The 17,748-nt window shown below is 51.5% G+C and overlaps 1 protein-coding gene across 1 annotated transcript in view; it reads left to right on the forward strand.

Annotated features, from left to right (window-relative positions):
• Positions 1 to 17,748, forward strand: part of hspa12b (heat shock protein 12B) — an 88,292-nt gene that overhangs the window by 59,664 nt on the left and 10,880 nt on the right. The window contains exons 4-7 of the mRNA XM_038792937.1: positions 1,756 to 1,872; positions 4,137 to 4,308; positions 10,482 to 10,568; positions 12,385 to 12,489. Coding sequence (XP_038648865.1) covers positions 1,756 to 1,872; positions 4,137 to 4,308; positions 10,482 to 10,568; positions 12,385 to 12,489 — 481 coding nt within the window. The remainder of the gene's footprint in view (positions 1 to 1,755; positions 1,873 to 4,136; positions 4,309 to 10,481; positions 10,569 to 12,384; positions 12,490 to 17,748) is intronic.

A 17,748-nucleotide genomic window follows, 5' to 3' on the forward strand; every position in this document is an offset into this window, starting at 1 on the left:
ACTTTTCCACATTGTATTTCATCTGCCACTTCACTGCCCACTCCCTTAGCCTGTCCAAATCCTTCTGCAGCCAACTTGCTTCCTCAATACTACCTGCCCCTCTACATATATTTGTATCATCTGCAAACTTAGCAACAGTGCCTCCAGATCATTAATGTATATTGTGAAAAGTTGTGATCCCAGCACAGACCCCTGAGGTACACCACTAGTCACCGGCTGCCATCCTGAAAACGACCCCTTTATCCCCACTCTCTGCCTTCTGCCAGTCAGCCAATCCTCTATCCATGCCAGGATCTTACCCTGAACACCATGGGCTCTTAGCTTATTGAACAGTCTCCTATACGGCACCTTGTCAAAGGCCTTCTGGAAATCTAAATAAATCACGTCCACTGGTTCTCCTTTGTCTAACTTCCTTGTTACCTCCTCAAAGAACTCTAACAGATTTGTCAGACACAACCTCCCTTTGACAAAGCCGTGCTGACACAGTCCTATTTTACCATGCACTTCCAAGTGCTTCACGATCTCATCGTTAATAACAGACTGTAAAATCTTACCAATGACCGAAGTCAGGCTAACCGGCCTATAATTTCTCGTTTTCTGCCTCCCTCCCATTTTAAACAGCGGTGTTACATTAGCCACTTTCCAGTCCTCTGGGACCCTTCCTGCCTCCAGTGATTCCTGAAAGATCATCACCAATGCCTCCACAATCTCCTCAGCTATCTCTTTTAGGACCCTGGGATGTAGTCCATCCGGTCCAGGTGACTTATCCACCTTCAGACCTTTCAGTTTCCCCAGAACCTTCTCCTTAGTAATGGTCACTGCACTCACCCCTGCTCCCTGATTCTCCTGGAGCTCTGGCATCCCACTGGTGTCTTCCACCGTGAAGACTGATGCAAAGTAACTATTCAGTTCGTCTGCCATTTCTTTCTTTCCTATTATTACTTCTCCGGCCACATTTTCCAGTGATCCAATGTCTATTTTTGCCTCTCTCTTACCTTTTATATATTGAAAGAAACTCTTCCTATCTTCCTTTATATTACTAGCTAGCTTGCACTCATACTTCATCTTCTCCCCCCTTATTGCTTTTTTAGTTATCCTCTGCTTGCTTTTAAATGATTCCCAATCCTCTGGCTTCCCACTAATCCTCGCCACTTTGTATGCTTTTTCCTTAGCCTTTATCCTGTCCTTGACATCCCTCATCAGCCATGGATGCCTTGTCCTCCCCTCAGTATGTTTCCTCCTCCTTGGGATGAATTTCTGTTGTGCCTCCCGAATAACCCCCAAAAACTCCTGCCATTGCTGTTCCACTGTCTTCCCTGCTAGGCTCCTTTTCCAATCAACTCTGGCCAGCTCCTCCCTCGTGTCTTTGTAGTTACCCTTATGTAATTGTAATACCGTTACATCTGACTCCAGCTTCTCCCTCTCAAACTGCAGGGTAAATTCTATCATATTGTGGTCACTGGTCCCTCAGGGTTCCTTCACCTTAAGTTCCCTAATGTAGTCTGCCTCATTTCACATCACCAAATCCAGAATTGCCTGTTCCCTAGTAGGCTCTGTCACAAGCAGCTCCAAAAAACCATCTATTAGACATTCCACAAATTCCCTTTCTTGGGATCCATTCCCCACATGATTTTCCCAGTTCACATATGCGGACGTGTGGGTTTGATCCAGGCCAATACAAGTTGGTTCTTTATGCTGTGTGGAGCTTCTTTTCTCTTCCTATTCTAGAGCAGTTTTATGTTTGTACGTTGGCAGGAGCTGAATGATCAATTCTTGATCGCACTGGACACTAACGATGTGCGTTGGGTAATCACCGTACCAGCAATATGGAAACAACCAGCAAAACAATTCATGAGGGAGGCTGCGTATCAGGTAAGGAGTGACAGCAAGTCAGTAGTCAGGGGCAGCAGGGTAGCATGGTGGTTAGCATAAATGCTTCACAGCTCCAGGGTCCCAGGTTCGATTCCCGGCTGGGTCACTGTCTGTGTGGAGTCTGCACGTCCTCCCCCTGTGTGCGTGGGTTTCCTCCGGGTGCTCCGGTTTCCTCCCACAGTCCAAAGATGTGCGGGTTAGGTGGATTGGCCATGCTAAATTGCCCGTAGTGTCCTAATAAAAGTAAGGTTAAGGGGGGGTTGTTGGGTTACGGGTATAGGGTGGATACGTGGGTTTGAGTAGGGTGATCATGGCTCGGCACAACATTGAGGGCCGAAGGGCCTGTTCTGTGCTGTACTGTTCTATGTTCTATGTTCTATTGTTTAATTCACGGAGAGAGATCAGAGAGGCTGCGTTCAGAGAGAGGGAGCATTATCAGACAGTGATAACAGAGAAGGTTATCAGAGAGAGAGAGTTACTAAAGAGTGATAATAGAGAGGGATCGAGAGAGAGTAAGAGAGGGAGAGAGTTATCAAAGAGTGCTGGTAGCACAGTGGTTAGCACTGTTGTTTCACAGCTCCAGGGTCCCAGGTTCGATTCCCGCTATGGTCACTGTCTGTGCGGAGTCTGCACGTTCTCCCCGTGTCTGCGTGGGTTTCCTCCGGGTGCTCCGGTTTCCTCCCACAAGTCCCGAAAGACGTGCTTGTTAGATGAATTGGACATTCTGAATTCTCCCTCGGTGTGCCTGAAGAGGCGCCGGAATGTGGCGACAAGGGGCTTTTCACAGAAACTTCATTGCAGTGTTAATGTAAGCCTACTTGTGACAATAAAGATTGTTATTATATTAGAGAGAGAGTTATCATAGAGTGAAATTGGAGAGGGATCATTGAGAGAGACAATGACTAAAGAGTGATATTAGAGGGAGACCTTTGAGAAAGTGATCTGAGAGAGAGTTACAAAGAGTGATATTAGAGAAAGGCCATTGAGAGAGGTCAGAGACGCCGAGGTCCCAGGTTCGATCCCGGCTCTGGGTCACTTTCCATGTGGAGTTTGCACATTCTCCCTGTGTTTGTGTGGGTTTCGCCCCCACAACCCAAAGATGTGCAGGGTAAGTGGATTGGCCACGTAAATTGCCCATTAATTGGAAAAAATGAATTGGGTACTCTAAATTTATAAAAATAAAAAAGAGAGAGGTCAGAGAGAGAGAGAGGTTATTAAAGGATCAGAGACAAGGGGCGGGATTCTCCGCCGCGGGATTCTCCATTTTGCCGGCAGCCCTGGGGGTTTCCTGACAGCGTGAGGGCTGCCCCACAATGGGAAACCCCACTGACCGGCCGGTATAACGGAGAATCCCGCCGGCAAGTCGGGGCAGAAATGCGGCACTGCGGAGAATCCAGAGAGTGTAAAAATTATAATAGAGAGAGTGAAATCATGGAGCTAGAGAGAGACAGAGAGGTTATTTTCATTCTTTCATGGGCCATGGGTGTTGCTGGATATGCCAGCATTTATTCCCCAACTCTAATCTGTTCCTATGTTAAAGTGATATACTTTAACATTGAGGTGGTGCTGTAATGTCCATTTGGTTAGAGGTTAGATTTGATCATATGGAGCTGGGAATTTATCATGGAAAACCAGTTGACAGGGTATATTCTAGATATTTACTGGATAATGTATCTGTCCTACTCAGTAACTGAATTGGCAATGTGCTCAGATTCATGCTCTTTTTTCTCTGTGTCTCTGTTTCTCTGCGTTCCTCTCTCTCTGTCTCCCTCCTTCTTTCTCCCACTGTCTATCTCCCGGTCTCTGTTTCTACCATCTCTCCCTCTCCATCTGTGTCTCTCTCTCCCTCCTACCTGTCTCTCTCTCTTCTGTCTCTCGCTCTCTTCCACTGTCCCTGTCTCTCTCTCTTGCTCTGGCTCTTCCTATCTCCTTGTTTTTCTCTCTCTGCCTCTCTGCTCTGTCTATCGCTCTCTCTCTCTCTCTCCCTGAACCTCTCTTGCTGCCACTCTCTATCTCTCTGTGCCCTCTCTGACTTTCTCTGCCCTGTCTCCCTCTCTGTCGCTATTTATCTGTTTCTCTCTCTCTCTCTCTGTGTGCCTTGCTCTCACTTTCTCCCTCTCCTACTATCTCTGCCTGTTCATCTGTTCCTTTCTCTATCGCCCTCTCCTTTCTCTCCCTGTCTTTCCTTCTCTCCCACTGTCTCTGTCCCTCTCTCTCCCCCTATCTTCCTCTCTCTCCCTCACACTCTATCTATCTGTGCCCAGGCTGAGTTGGCTTCTCGTGAATACCCAGAGCAACTGCTTATTGCTCTGGAACCGGAGGCTGCATCAATTTACTGCAGGAAGCTCCGACTCCACCAACTGATTGAGCTCAGCAGCACCGAGGTGACCAATGGATATGGGCCAGAAAATCCCATCGTTTCCAGCTTCCGGCAAGGTCAGAAACTGTTTGGTGAACTGTTACGATCCCAGACCCGACCTCAACTTTTGTCAGGATCCCAGACGGGAACCCCAAACAAATCGTCAATTTGTAAAACGGTGAAGAAAATACACTTATCCCCCAGGAGTGATGACTCTGACCAATACGTATCCTTTATGTTAAACTAAACATTAATTACATTACATTAATTAATTAATTAATTAAACTAAACACAGAATTAACCAACAAAAAAATATCTTTACAATTCCCAGTTAAACAGCTCTTGGATAAAAGGAAAAACGGGAAGCGCAGCGGCCACTCATTCCAATTAAAGAACCCAATACAGTCCAAATGCCACTTGTGAATAAAGCTCACAAAACAGGTTTACTTTCTTATCTGTGCAGATGCTTTCAGGCAGGGATAAAAGCAAACAACTGCAGATTCCGGAATCTGAACAGCCAACAGAAAATGCTGGACAATGTCAGCAGGTCTGACAGCTTCTGTGGAGAAATAATGGAGCTGACATTTGGAGTCTGGGCGTCTCTTTGTCAAAGCTTTCAGAGAAAGATTCTTTCAAGGACAGATCCAGTACACACCCGTCTTGTCAGACGCCAATCCTATGGAAAACTGCTGTCCAACTAAACAAATTTGAGCAGCCTGCAAAACTAAATACAGACCTGGCTCCTCCTATTCATTGCATCATCTGTATCCCACTAGGTTCCATGACCAGCTTAGCTAGGACTAAATACAATATTGGTAAATAGTCCACACCACGACAAGTGCTTCAGTTACTCCTAGGATGTGAGGCCATTCATCTCTTTGTGCCTCTTACACAGGAAGACAGGAAAAGACGGAGAAAAAGAGAGAAAGACAGAGAGATAAAGTGGGAGAGAGAGAGAAACAGAGAGAGAGAGAGAGCAAGGTGCAGTGAGAGTGACTGCCCTTTGACATTAAGGCAGCATTTGACCGAGTGTGGTATCAAGGAGCCCGAGCAACACTGGAGTCAATGGGAATCAGGGGGAAACTCTCCGCTGGTTGGAGTCATACCCGGCACAAAGGAAGATGGTTGTGGTGGTTGGAGGTCAATCATCTCAGCTCCAGGACATCACTGCAGGAGTAGTGTCTCAGGATCGTGTCCTAGGCCCAGCCACCTTCAGCTGCTTCATCAATGACCTCCCTTCCACCATAAGGTCAGAAGTTGGGATGTTTGCGGATGACTGCACAATGTTCAGCACCATTCACAACTCCTCAGATAATGAAGCAGTCCATGTCCAAATGCAGCAAGACCTGGACAATATCCAGGCTTGGGGCTGACTAGTGGCAAGTTACATTCACTCGCACAAGTATCAAACAATGACCATCTCCTACAAGAGAGGATCTAACCATCGCCCCTTGACATTCAATGGCATTACCATCACTGAATCACCCACTATTAACATCCTGGGGGTTACCATTGATCAGAAACTGAACTGGGCTCGCCATATTAATACTGTGGCTACCAGGGCAGGTCAAAGACTAGGAATCCTACGGCGAGTAACGCACCTCCTGACCTCCCAAAGCCTGTCCACCATCTACAAGGCACAAGCCAGGTGTGTAATGGAATATTCTCCACTTGCCTGGGTGAGTGCAGCTCCAACAACACTCAGGAAGCTCCACACCACCCAGGACAGCATCAGGGTGCTCAATTACATCATGATTGACCTACAGAACACAACTGTCTTTGTTCTGTATTTTACAGTCAAAGAGCAAGAGAATCAAAGCCATCTTTAAGTGAAGGATCTAAATTATGGATTCAAGAAAATAATCGAAAGTTAAGGCAGATCAAACAATGCAGAGCTCCCTCAGTACTGACGCTCTGACAGTGCGGCACTCCCTCAGTACTGACCCTCTGACAGTGCAGCATTCCCTCAGTACTGACCCTCTGACAGTGCAGCACTCCCTCAGTACTGACCCTCTGACAGTGCTCCACTCCCTCAGTACTGACCCTCTGACAGTGCAACATTCCCTCAGTACTGACCCTCTGACAGTGCAGCACTCCCTCAGTACTGACCCTCTGACAGTGCGGCACTCCCTAAGTACTGACCCTCTGACAATGCAGCACTTCCTCAGTACTGACCCTCTGACAGTGCAGCACTCCCTCAGTACTGACCCTCTGACAGTGCAGCACTCCCTCAGTACTGACCCTCTGACAGTGCAGCACTCCCTCAGTACTGACCCTCTGACAGTGCAGCACTCCCTCAGTACTGACCCTCTGACAATGCAGCACTCCCTCAGTACTGACCCTCTGACAGTGCAGCACTCCCTCAGTACTGACCCTCTGACAGTGCAGCACTCCCTCAGTACTGACCCTCTGACAGTGCAGCACTCCCTCAGTACTAACCCTCTGACAGTGCAGCACTCCCTCAGTACTGACCCTCTGACAGTGCAGCACTCCCTCAGTACTGACTCTCTGACAGTGCGGCACTCCCTCAGTACTGACTCTCTGACAGTGCAGTGCTCCCTCAGTACTGACCCTCTGACAATGCAGCACTCCCTCAGTACTGACCCTCTGACAGTGCAGCACTCCCTCAGTACTGACCCTCTGACAGTGCAGCACTCCCTCAGTACTGACACTCTGACAGTGCAGCTCTCCCTCAGTACTGACCCTCTGACAGTGCGGCACTCCCTCAGTACCGACCCTCTGACAGTGCCGCACTCCCTCAGTACTGACCCTCTGACAGTGCAGCACTCCCTCGGTACTGACCCTCTGACAGTGCGGCACTCTCTCAGTACTGACCCTCTGACAGTGCAGCACTCCCTCAGTACTGACCCTCTGACAGTGCGGCACTCCCTCAGTACTGACCCTCTGACAGTGCAGTACCTCCTCAGTACTGACTCTCTGACAGTGCAGTGCTCCCTCAGTACTGACCCTCTGACAATGCAGCACTCCCTCAGTACTGACCCTCTGACAGTGCAGCACTCCCTGAGTACTGACACTCTGACAGTGCAGCACTCCCTCAGTACTGACACTCTGACAGTGCGGCACTCCCTCAGTACCGACCCTCTGACAGTGCCGCACTCCCTCAGTACTGACCCTCTGACAGTGCAGCACTCCCTCGGTACTGACCCTCTGACAGTGCGGCACTCTCTCAGTACTGTCCCTCTGACAGTGCAGCACTCCCTCAGTACTGACCCTCTGACAGTGCAGCACTCCCTCAGTACTGACCCTCTGACAGTGCAGCACTCCCTCAGTACTGACCCTCTGACAGTGCAGCACTCCCTCAGTACTGACCCTCTGACAGTGCAGCACTCCCTCAGTACTGACTCTCTGACAGTGCGGCACTCCCTCAGTACTGACTCTCTGACAGTGCAGTGCTCCCTCAGTACTGACCCTCTGACAATGCAGCACTCCCTCAGTACTGACCCTCTGACAGTGCAGCACTCCCTCAGTACTGACCCTCTGACAGTGCAGCACTCCCTCAGTACTGACACTCTGACAGTGCAGCTCTCCCTCAGTACTGACCCTCTGACAGTGCGGCACTCCCTCAGTACCGACCCTCTGACAGTGCCGCACTCCCTCAGTACTGACCCTCTGACAGTGCAGCACTCCCTCGGTACTGACCCTCTGACAGTGCGGCACTCTCTCAGTACTGACCCTCTGACAGTGCAGCACTCCCTCAGTACTGACCCTCTGACAGTGCGGCACTCCCTCAGTACTGACCCTCTGACAGTGCAGTACCTCCTCAGTACTGACTCTCTGACAGTGCAGTGCTCCCTCAGTACTGACCCTCTGACAATGCAGCACTCCCTCAGTACTGACCCTCTGACAGTGCAGCACTCCCTGAGTACTGACACTCTGACAGTGCAGCACTCCCTCAGTACTGACACTCTGACAGTGCGGCACTCCCTCAGTACCGACCCTCTGACAGTGCCGCACTCCCTCAGTACTGACCCTCTGACAGTGCAGCACTCCCTCGGTACTGACCCTCTGACAGTGCGGCACTCTCTCAGTACTGTCCCTCTGACAGTGCAGCACTCCCTCAGTACTGACCCTCTGACAGTGCAGCACTCCCTCAGTACTGACCCTCTGACAGTGCAGCACTCCCTCAGTACTGACCCTCTGACAGTGCAGCACTCCCTCAGGACTACAGAGCTATCTCAGCACACCTTTATTTTGTGTTGTTCCCTGGAATCCGGTGTTTCATTGACCCCACCAATTAAGGTTCTGCCTGTTTGGGACAATTTTCACCAACTGTCAATAAGATAAGGGCAATCAGGGGCTGGAGCAATAACAGCTGGTTATCCTGCAAAATCCACCATCTGCTTAAAAATGAATTGAACAAAAATTCAGTTTGGGGCCAGTAAGAGTCAGGCAGAGGTTAACGGGTGGCCCTGAGAGACGTGGACCAAAATTAGAAGTGTCAACTGATTGGCTATTTCCCTCAGGATATGTTGTCAGGAAAACTAAAATAACGGACTTCCTGATTCGAGGAGGTGGGTTGATGAAATTTTTCTCCCACGCAGCCTGTTCCCCCGGCACATCACGTCAACACACATCACCGCCCAAAACAACCCCCATTCATCACAGAACTGGAGAAGACGCCACACTATTTCCTCTGGAATAAATACCTCACACTCTTCCATAAAGACAACCTACTCTTCACCCTCACTGTACACTCATTGAGCAACTGCCCACACAATAGGTCATCAATTCATCGACCCATATCCCTAAATGTCTCCCAACTCCACCACCTGCAGACAGTCTCCATTCCTGACCAACACTCATTCTCGCCATCACCTCAACTGGGACTGTGTAGGTATCTCACCCCGTGCTGTACCTGCCCTGGGAGTGTTTGATGGGGGCAGTGTAGAGGGAGCTTTACTCTGTATCTCACCCCATGCTGTACCTGTCTTGGGAGTGTTTGACGGGGACAGTGTAGAGGGAGATTTACTCTGTATCTAACTCTGTGCTGTACCTGTCCTGGGAGTGTTTGATGGGGACAGTGTAGAGGGAGCTTTACTCTGTATCTAACTCTGTGCTGTACCTGTCCTGGGAGTGTTTGATGGGGACAGTGTAGAGGGAGCTTTACTCTGTATCTAACTCTGTGCTGTACCTGTCCTGGGAGTGTTTGATGGGGGCAGTGTAGAGGGAGCTTTACTCTGTATCTAACCCCGTGCTGTACCTGTCCTGGGAGTGTTTAATGGGGACAGTGTAGAGAGAGCTTTACTCTGTATCTAACCCCGTGCTGTACCTGTCCTGGGAGTGTTTGATTGGCACAGTGTAGAGGGAGCTTTACTCTGTATCTAACCCCGTGCTGTACCTGTCCTGGGAGTGTTTGATGGGGACAGTGTAGAGGGAGCTTTACTCTGTATCTTACTCTGTGCTGTACCTGTCCTGGGAGTGTTTGATGGGGGCAGTGTAGAGGGAGCTTTACTCTGTATCTCACCCCGTGCTGTACCTGTCCTGGGAGTGTTTGATGGGGACAGTGTAGAGGGAGGTTTACTCTGTATCTAACTCTGTGCTGTACCTGTCCTGGGAGTGTTTGATGGGGACAGTGCAGAGGGAGCTTTACTCGGTATCTAACTCGGCTCTGTACCTGTCCTGAGAGTGCTTGATGGGGACAGTGTAGAGGGAGCTTTACTCTGTATCTAACCCCGTGCTGTACCTGTCCTGGGAGTGTTTGATGGGGACAGTGTAGAGGGAGCTTTACTCTGTATCTAACTCTGTGCTGTACCTGCCCTGGGAGTGTTTGATGGGGACAGTGTAGAGGGAGCTTTACTCTGTATCTAACCCTGTGCTGTACCTGTCCTGGGAGAGTTTGATTGGGACAGTGTAGAGGGAGCTTTACTCTGTATCTAACCCCGTGCTGTACCTGTCCTGGGAGTGTTTGATGGGGACAGTGTAGAGGGAGCTTTACTCTGTATCTAACTCTGTGCTGTACCTGCCCTGGGAGTGTTTGATGGGGACAGTGTAGAGGGAGCTTTACTCTGTGTCTAACCCCGTGCTGTACCTGTCCTGGGAGTGTTTGATGGGGACAGTGTTGAGGGAGCTGTACTCTGTATCTAACTCTGTGCTGTACCTGTCCTGGGAGTGTTTGATAGGGACAGTGTTGAGGGAGGTATTTACCGTACTGTTTCTGAGATGCTGCCTCTCCCGATTCCCGGTATTTCAGTCTCTGGGAATGTTTTGACTGGTTCTCTGGCTTTTGCAGCTCGGGAACAGCTCCGACGATCGAGAGTGAGTCGAACGTTCCTGATGGAGAGTGGAGTTGGTGATCTGTGGGCCGAGATGAAGACAGGTACTGACCAACGACCCTCGCTTTTCTCCGGTCCTCCAGGATGAACCCTGCGACTGACCCCTCTCCCTGACACTCCCTCTGAGAATCACTGCAGGGTCCTCACCAATAGGGTTTGCTGATTGGCTAAGCCAGTGTTGGAGTCATGCTGCCTCCAGAATGAGGGGCCCTTTGCCCCACACAGAGTGAGAGAGGGGGGCTGTGGGGCTGGTAATGAGACACTCAATGCTAGGCTGATACCCGCTGGAGGGGTAACAGGTTAATGAGCTGTTTCATCTCTATTTTCCTCCCCCCCCTCCCCTCTCTCTCTCTCATTCTGTAACCCATTCTCTCTCTCTCTCTAGTCTTGTATCCCATTCGCTCTTTTTTTAATTCAATTATGTGGTGTGGGCCTCGCTGGCTATACCAGCATTTATGCATTTATTGCCCATCCTTAGTTGCCCTTGAGAAGGTGCTGTTGCTTGCCTTCTTGAGCCACTACAGTCCATGTGGTGTAGGTACACCCACTATGCTGTTAGGGAGGGAGTTCCAGGATGTTGCCCTAGTGACAGTGAAGGAACGGCGATATATTTCCCAGTCAGGATGGTGAGTGACTTGGAGGGGAACCTCCAGGTGGTGGGGTTCCCAGGTATCTGCTGTTCTTGTCCTTCTAGATGGTAGTGGCCGTGGGTTTGGAAGGTGCTGCCTAAGGAACCTTGGTGAGTTACTGCAGTGCATCTTGTAGGTGGTACACACGGCTGCCATTGTTCGTTGGTGGTAGAGGGTTTGAATGTTTGTGGATTGGGGAGCAATGAATGGACTGCTTTGTCCTGGATGGTGTCGAACACCTTGAGTGTTGTTGGAGCTTCCCTCACCCAGGCAAGTGGAGAGTGTTCCATTACACACATTTTTTTTTTTTTTTTCTTTTTTTTTTTAAATTTAGATTACCCAATTATTTTTTCCAATTAAGGGGCAATTTAGCGTAGCCAATCCACCTACTCTGCACATTTTTGTGTTGTGGGGGCGAAACCCACGCAGACACGGGGAGAATGTGCAACTCCACACGGACAGTGACCCAGAGCCGGGATCGAACCTGGGACCTCAGCGCCGTGAGGCGGTTATGCTAACCACTAGGCCACCGTGCTGCCCGTTCCATTACACACATGACGTGTGTCTTGGAGATGGTGGACAGGCTTTGGGGGGTCAAGAGATGAGTTATTCGCTGTACATTTCCTCGCCTCTGACCTGCTCTGGTAGCCACAGTATTAAACCCACGACCACTACCATCTAGAAGGACAAGGGCAGCAGGTACCTGGGAACCCCACCACCTGGAGGTTCCCCTCCAAGTCACTCACCACCCTGACTTGAAAATATATCGCCGTTCCTTCACTGTCGCTGGGTCAAAATACTGTCATGGACAGATGTATCTGCAGCCGGCAGGTTGGTGAGGGTGAGGTCAAGCATGTTTTTCCCTCTTGTTGGTTCCCTCACCACCTGCTGCAGTCCCAGTCTAACAGCTATATCCTTGAGGACCCGGCCAGCCTGGTCTGTGGTGGTACTACCCAGCCACTCTTGGTGATGGACATTGAAGTTCCCCACCCTGAGTGCTTCCTCCAAGTGGTGTTCAACATGGAGGAGTAACGATTCATAAGCTGAGGGGGCGACATCCTATCCCCGTTCCCTCTCTTTCTCTCCATCTCTCTCTCATCCTGTTACCTGTTCTCCCTCTTTCTATCTCTTTCTGTGCCTCGTTCTCTTTCTGTCTCTCTCTAGCACCTCCCTGTTTGATCATTAACTGATGCACATGACCTTTGCCCTGACTCTCTGCCTCTTTTTCCAGGCGACCGTTACGTTGTGGCTGACTGCGGAGGGGGCACGGTGGATCTCACGGTTCATCAGATCGAGCAGCCTCAGGGGACCCTGAAGGAACTCTACAAAGCATCAGGTGAAGGCTCTGAAACCAGGCTGGTGACTAGGCCGTGTGAACCGAGAGACCCTGACAGCAGCTAATGGGCCAGCTCCATACTGCCTGGAGTATTCACCTTTTTAGTTCGAAATGATTTTGATGCTGAATTAACGGCTGGGGGGGAAAGTAGTTGCATTTCTGTAGCGCCTTTCACAGCCTCAGGATGCCCTGCTCACAGTCAATGAAGTACTTGGTGTCGTCACTGCATTAATATGTTAGAGGAGGGGAAGCGGGCTACAGAGAGAGAGAGGCTGGATAACATGGTAGGAAAATTCCACACAGCAAGATCCCACAAACAGGAACACAGTCAGAAGCAGATCACCTGTTTCAGCGATTCTGGCTTCCTCAGCTGTTCCAATGGGACCTTGCACATCCCTGTGACTGGGGAGGCAGGCAGCTCCCTGAGCGCAGTGCTCCCTCAGTACGACACTGCAAGCATCAGCCTGGACTATAGACTCAAGACTCCGGAGTGGAACTCCAAAGTTATGGCTTTGTGACTCCGAGGGGCGAGGCCTACCCAGTGGGCAAACAAGGCTGGCCCAATTTGGAGGATTCTTGGACGGGCATTTAACCTGTTCATTGGCTATAGGACTATTCCTTCTTCAAAAATACGGGGCGCGATTCTCCGCCCCCCACGCCGGGTGGGAGAATAGCGGGAGGGCCTCCCGACATTTTTCACGCCCTCCCGCTATTCTCCCCCCATGCCCGACCCACACCACGAATCGGCGTTCGCCGTTTTCTCCGGCGAGCGACGATTCTCCGAGGCCGATGGGCCGAGCGGCCGGGCCTTCATGCTCTTTTCAACACGACAGCAAACACACCTGCTCGCTGCCGTCGTGAAACGGGTGCCAGATCCCCGTTTGGGGCATCTGGGGGCCCGATTGGCATGGCAGTACCACGGCCACTCTTTTCCCTCCGCCGCCCCGCAAGATCAAGCCGCTACGTCTTACGGGGCGGCTGAGGGAAAAGACGCCAACTGCGCATGCGCAGGTTGGCGTTGTCCAACCTGCGCATGCGCGGTCGACGTCATCGGCCGCGTCAGCCGGCGTGACGCTTGACGTGCAGCCTTGACGACCGTCGTCAAGGCCGCGCCGCCGTGACGCACAGGGGGGGAGAATCGGCCCCGGAAGTGGACGTGAAGGCTACCGTGGGTCATGGCCTGTCCCACGGCAGCCTTTACGATTCTCCGCATTTGCGGAGAATCCCGCCCACGATGTTGAAGGTTCGTCGACATCCCATCTCACGGGAAAATCTCAAGGGGCTATAACTCCTCCTTTACAACGTGGACAACATAGGACGGCACGGTAGCCCAGTGGGTTGCACTGCTGCCTCACAACACCCGGGTTCGATTCCCGGCTTGGGTCACTGTCTGTGCGCAGTCTGCACGTTCTCCCCGTGTCTGCGTGGGTTTCCTCCGGGCGCTCCGGTTTCCTCCCACAGTCCAGGGATGTGAAGGTTAGGTGGATTGGCCGTGCTAAATTGCCCTTAGTGTCCAGGGATGTGCAGGTTAGGTTACGGGAGTGGACGGGGATGTAGAGGGCTCCTTCAGAAGGTCGGTGCAGACTCGATGGGCCAAATGACCTCCTTCTGCACTGTAGGGATTCTATGAACAGCAGATTCACTGCCTATTTTTACTTGCCCAGAGCATGTACTGGGCCCTTGTGAAAATATTACAGCAACTCTGCGCCTTGTTAAGCCAGATCAGAAAGTGTCTGCAGGCACCTATCGGCCAGGCCAGGCAGGGATGTATCTGAAGGGCATTGGTGAACCAGTTGAGTTTTCACGACAATAAAGTATGTATTCTGGTGCTGGTCCTCAAATCACTTCATTTAATTTGCACACGACTGGCCAGAGAGCCAGAGGCACGGTATCTCTGGGTCAGCAGAGGTGCAACGGGCCAAATGGCCTCCTTTTGTGCTGGATGAAGCAGTGAATTGCCATTGTGGGATTTGAACTCTTGACCTCTGCATTGCTCAGCCAGTACCACATGCCCTGCCCCTTCCTGGAAGGATGTGAAAGACATTTGCATCAGAGAGAGAATTGTCTTTGAAAACACAGACAAAAATACTTGTCGGGTGTGTTTTCTTTTTGTCTTAATCTAGCTGCAAGGCTGCGGGGATCTGGCAGAGGCTCAATGACAGGAAACAAGGCCGAGCCTTCCTTCCTGTCGGGCTGGAGGAGCAGGAAGCTCTGGCACCATCTGGTGGCCGTTTGATAAACCTACAGAGGCACTGAAATCCTGAACTCGGAATCACAGCGAAGAAATCACAAACCAACTCTTCGCAAGAGCAATTTAATCAGTCAGATCCCCACTGGCCTACGGTAGTCATCACTGTTGTATTGTATACTGCATACGAGGGTATTACGGTAAGGCCCCTGTACTACAGGTACGGGGGTAGATCCCTGCCTGCTGGCTCCGCCCAGTAAGCGGAGTATAAATGTGTGGGCTCTCCGAGCTGCAGCCATTTCAGCAGCAGCTGCGGGAGGCTCCACATCTCTGCGTAATAAAGCCTCGATTACTCTCTACTCTCGTCTCGTCGTAATGGATAGTGCATCATGGCCTCCCCTCGTATAGACATGCAGGAATCTCGTTGAAAGGCGATGGGAGCCCATGGAAATCAGGGGCAAATGGCATAGGGCCTTGTACAACTACATTACCAATTGTTCCTTTCTCATTGCACTGTTCCCAGTTCAGTATGAAGTGTTCTCCAGTTGGTTTCTCAATGTATTGGAATGAAGAGCTTGGCGTATGAGGAATGGTTGAGGACTCTGGGTCTGCACTCGTTGGAGTTTAGAAGGATGAGGGGGGATCTTATTGAAACTTACAGGATACTGCGAGGCCTGGGTAGAGTGGACGTGGAGAGGATGTTTCCACTTGTAGGAAAAACTAGTAGTAGAGGACACAATCTCAGACTAAAGGGACGATCCTTTAAAACAGAGATGAGGAGGAATTTCTTCAGCCAGAGGGTGGTGAATCTGTGGAACTCTTTGCCGCAGAAGGCTGTGGAGGCCAATTCACTGAGTGTCTTTAAGACCGAGATAGATAGGTTCTTGATTAATAAGGGGATCAGGGGTTATGGGGAGAAGGCAGGAAATGGGGATGAGTAAATATCAGCCATGATTGAATGGCGGAGTAGACCCGATGGGCCGAGTGGCCTAATTCTGCTCCTATGTCTTATGGTGCAGAAAACCACCCTGTATTCTCTACTTACAACCCGGGCAGCACGGTAGCACTGTGGTTATCACTGCTGCTTCACAGCTCCAGGGTCCTGGGTTCAACTCCGGCCACAGTTGGCTGTCTGTGCGGAGTCTGCACGTTCTCCCCGTGTCTGCGTGGGTTTCCTCCGAGTGCTCCGGTTTCCTCCCACAGTCCAATTAGGTGAATTGGCCATGATAAATTACGCTTAGTGTCCAAGGAAGGTTAAGTGGGGTTACTGGGGATGTGGGCTTAGGTAGGGTGCTCTTTCCAAGGGCAGGTGCAGACTCGATGGGCCGAATTGCCTCCTTCTGCACTGTAAATTCTCTGATTCTATGAACTTGTGACATTCTGATTCCACGGGGAGAAAGTGATCCACAGCTGACATCTCGGGTGCGATCTACCAGCCCCGACCGGGAGCGCGACATGGCCAATGGATACTGGGAGAGGCCTCCTGAGGGCTTCCCGGCAGCTTTTACGCCTCACGAGATCTATCCAGGTCTCACGAGCCGTCATGATCAGGCTTCAGTCCCTCGCACGCTTAAGTAGGTTTAAAACCCACTTGGGTGTGCTGACCTGACCTGGTAAAATCCCGGCATCTACCGGCCTCCCCAGGGCGTCCACAGCCGGGCGCCGGGCAGTACTGGTCCACCCACGGCAGCCGGGGCCCTCCTGGGCCATCAGAGACCCCTGGGTGGTCAGGGACAGGCGCTGCCATGAATCTCAGCTGGTACTGCAAAGCCAGCGAGAGCACTGCCAGGGTGGCACGGTCAAGGGTCAGGGCCTGAGAGGGGCCTCCGAAGGTTGGTGTAGGTGAAGGGTGGTGGTCCTGGCAAGTGGGGCTGGTGGTGGCGGTAGGTGATCCGAGACCTGTAAAGGGGAGTTCCCTCTGCGAATCCACAGTGGGGTGTCATCACTTGGGGGGGTTGTTGGGTAATGCCCATTTGGGTGGGGGGGAGGGGGTGACATTGCCCATGGGTGGGGTACCCGCATGCTCACTTAGAGATCGGGGCACCCTTTCGAAATGGTGGCCCAATCTCTGAGGAGCCAGTATGGCCAGCGGGTTCAGCTCCCCAGAGATGAAAATAATTCCAAGTCTGGGCTTGACCAGGGAGAAACTCTCCAAAGCCCAAAAGAAGTGACAATGGGCACGATCTACCGGCCACTCTCCTCCCAAAGAGCAGCGGGCATGGTCCAATGTGGCTGGTAAATGATGGGAGATCCTACTCCTGGGATCTACCCAGCTCACCACACCTCGCCAGATCTAACGTGACCTTGTGAGACGTTGTGAATCCCGCCCATTGTGAGCAGAATCACTTTGTGGCAAATCAGCATATTAGAGGCAGACAGTTGTCTCATTTCAATATGCTGTTCCCGGAGGTAACCAAGGCGATGGGATCTATCTCCTTCGCCCCGGAGACCTCGGGCGAGCTCCGTTCACCATCGGTCCCCACAAACAGGGATCGGATTGACAGCACTGGTGGGGGTCTCCCAGGGGACTGGAAGCCCCCCTGCCCCGGGGCATGCCCCTTTGGCAGGGTGGTGCCCAGGCACAGCTGGCACCTTCCGCATATCACCCTGGCAATGCCATCTGGTGCCAGCCTGGCACTGCCAAGCGGCGCTGTTTGCATGGCAGTGGGAGCCCCACGAGTATGTGGGGGGAGAGGGGGGGTGAGGGGGGTCCGGGGATCCCCTCACAGTGATTTGGGGCTCGGGGGTCATGTCGGGGGCTTGAGAGGTCAAAACCTGGCTTCCCGATCTCTCCCGGCATTGAGGAGCCCCACTCGCAAAAATGGGCCGAAGCTCTCTGCTGAGGCCCCGTATCGAGCAGAGGCACGTCAGATAGCTGTTGTGTTTCACGGTGCTACGCGGCTAAACGCGCTGGCTATACAACGTAGTTCCCATTTAGTTAAACCACGCTCTGAGTGTGATTAGAGAGCGCTGGGGGACTCGACGACGGAGCTGTGGTGAAACGCCCAGCAGAACCCGCCACTAATAAACCTTTCCGTTCGATTCGGGCCCTTATAGTCTTTACTCACCTC

The sequence above is a fragment of the Scyliorhinus canicula genome, chromosome 3, assembly GCF_902713615.1.
Source record: "Scyliorhinus canicula chromosome 3, sScyCan1.1, whole genome shotgun sequence".
In the NCBI taxonomy this organism is placed as follows: domain Eukaryota; kingdom Metazoa; phylum Chordata; class Chondrichthyes; order Carcharhiniformes; family Scyliorhinidae; genus Scyliorhinus; species Scyliorhinus canicula.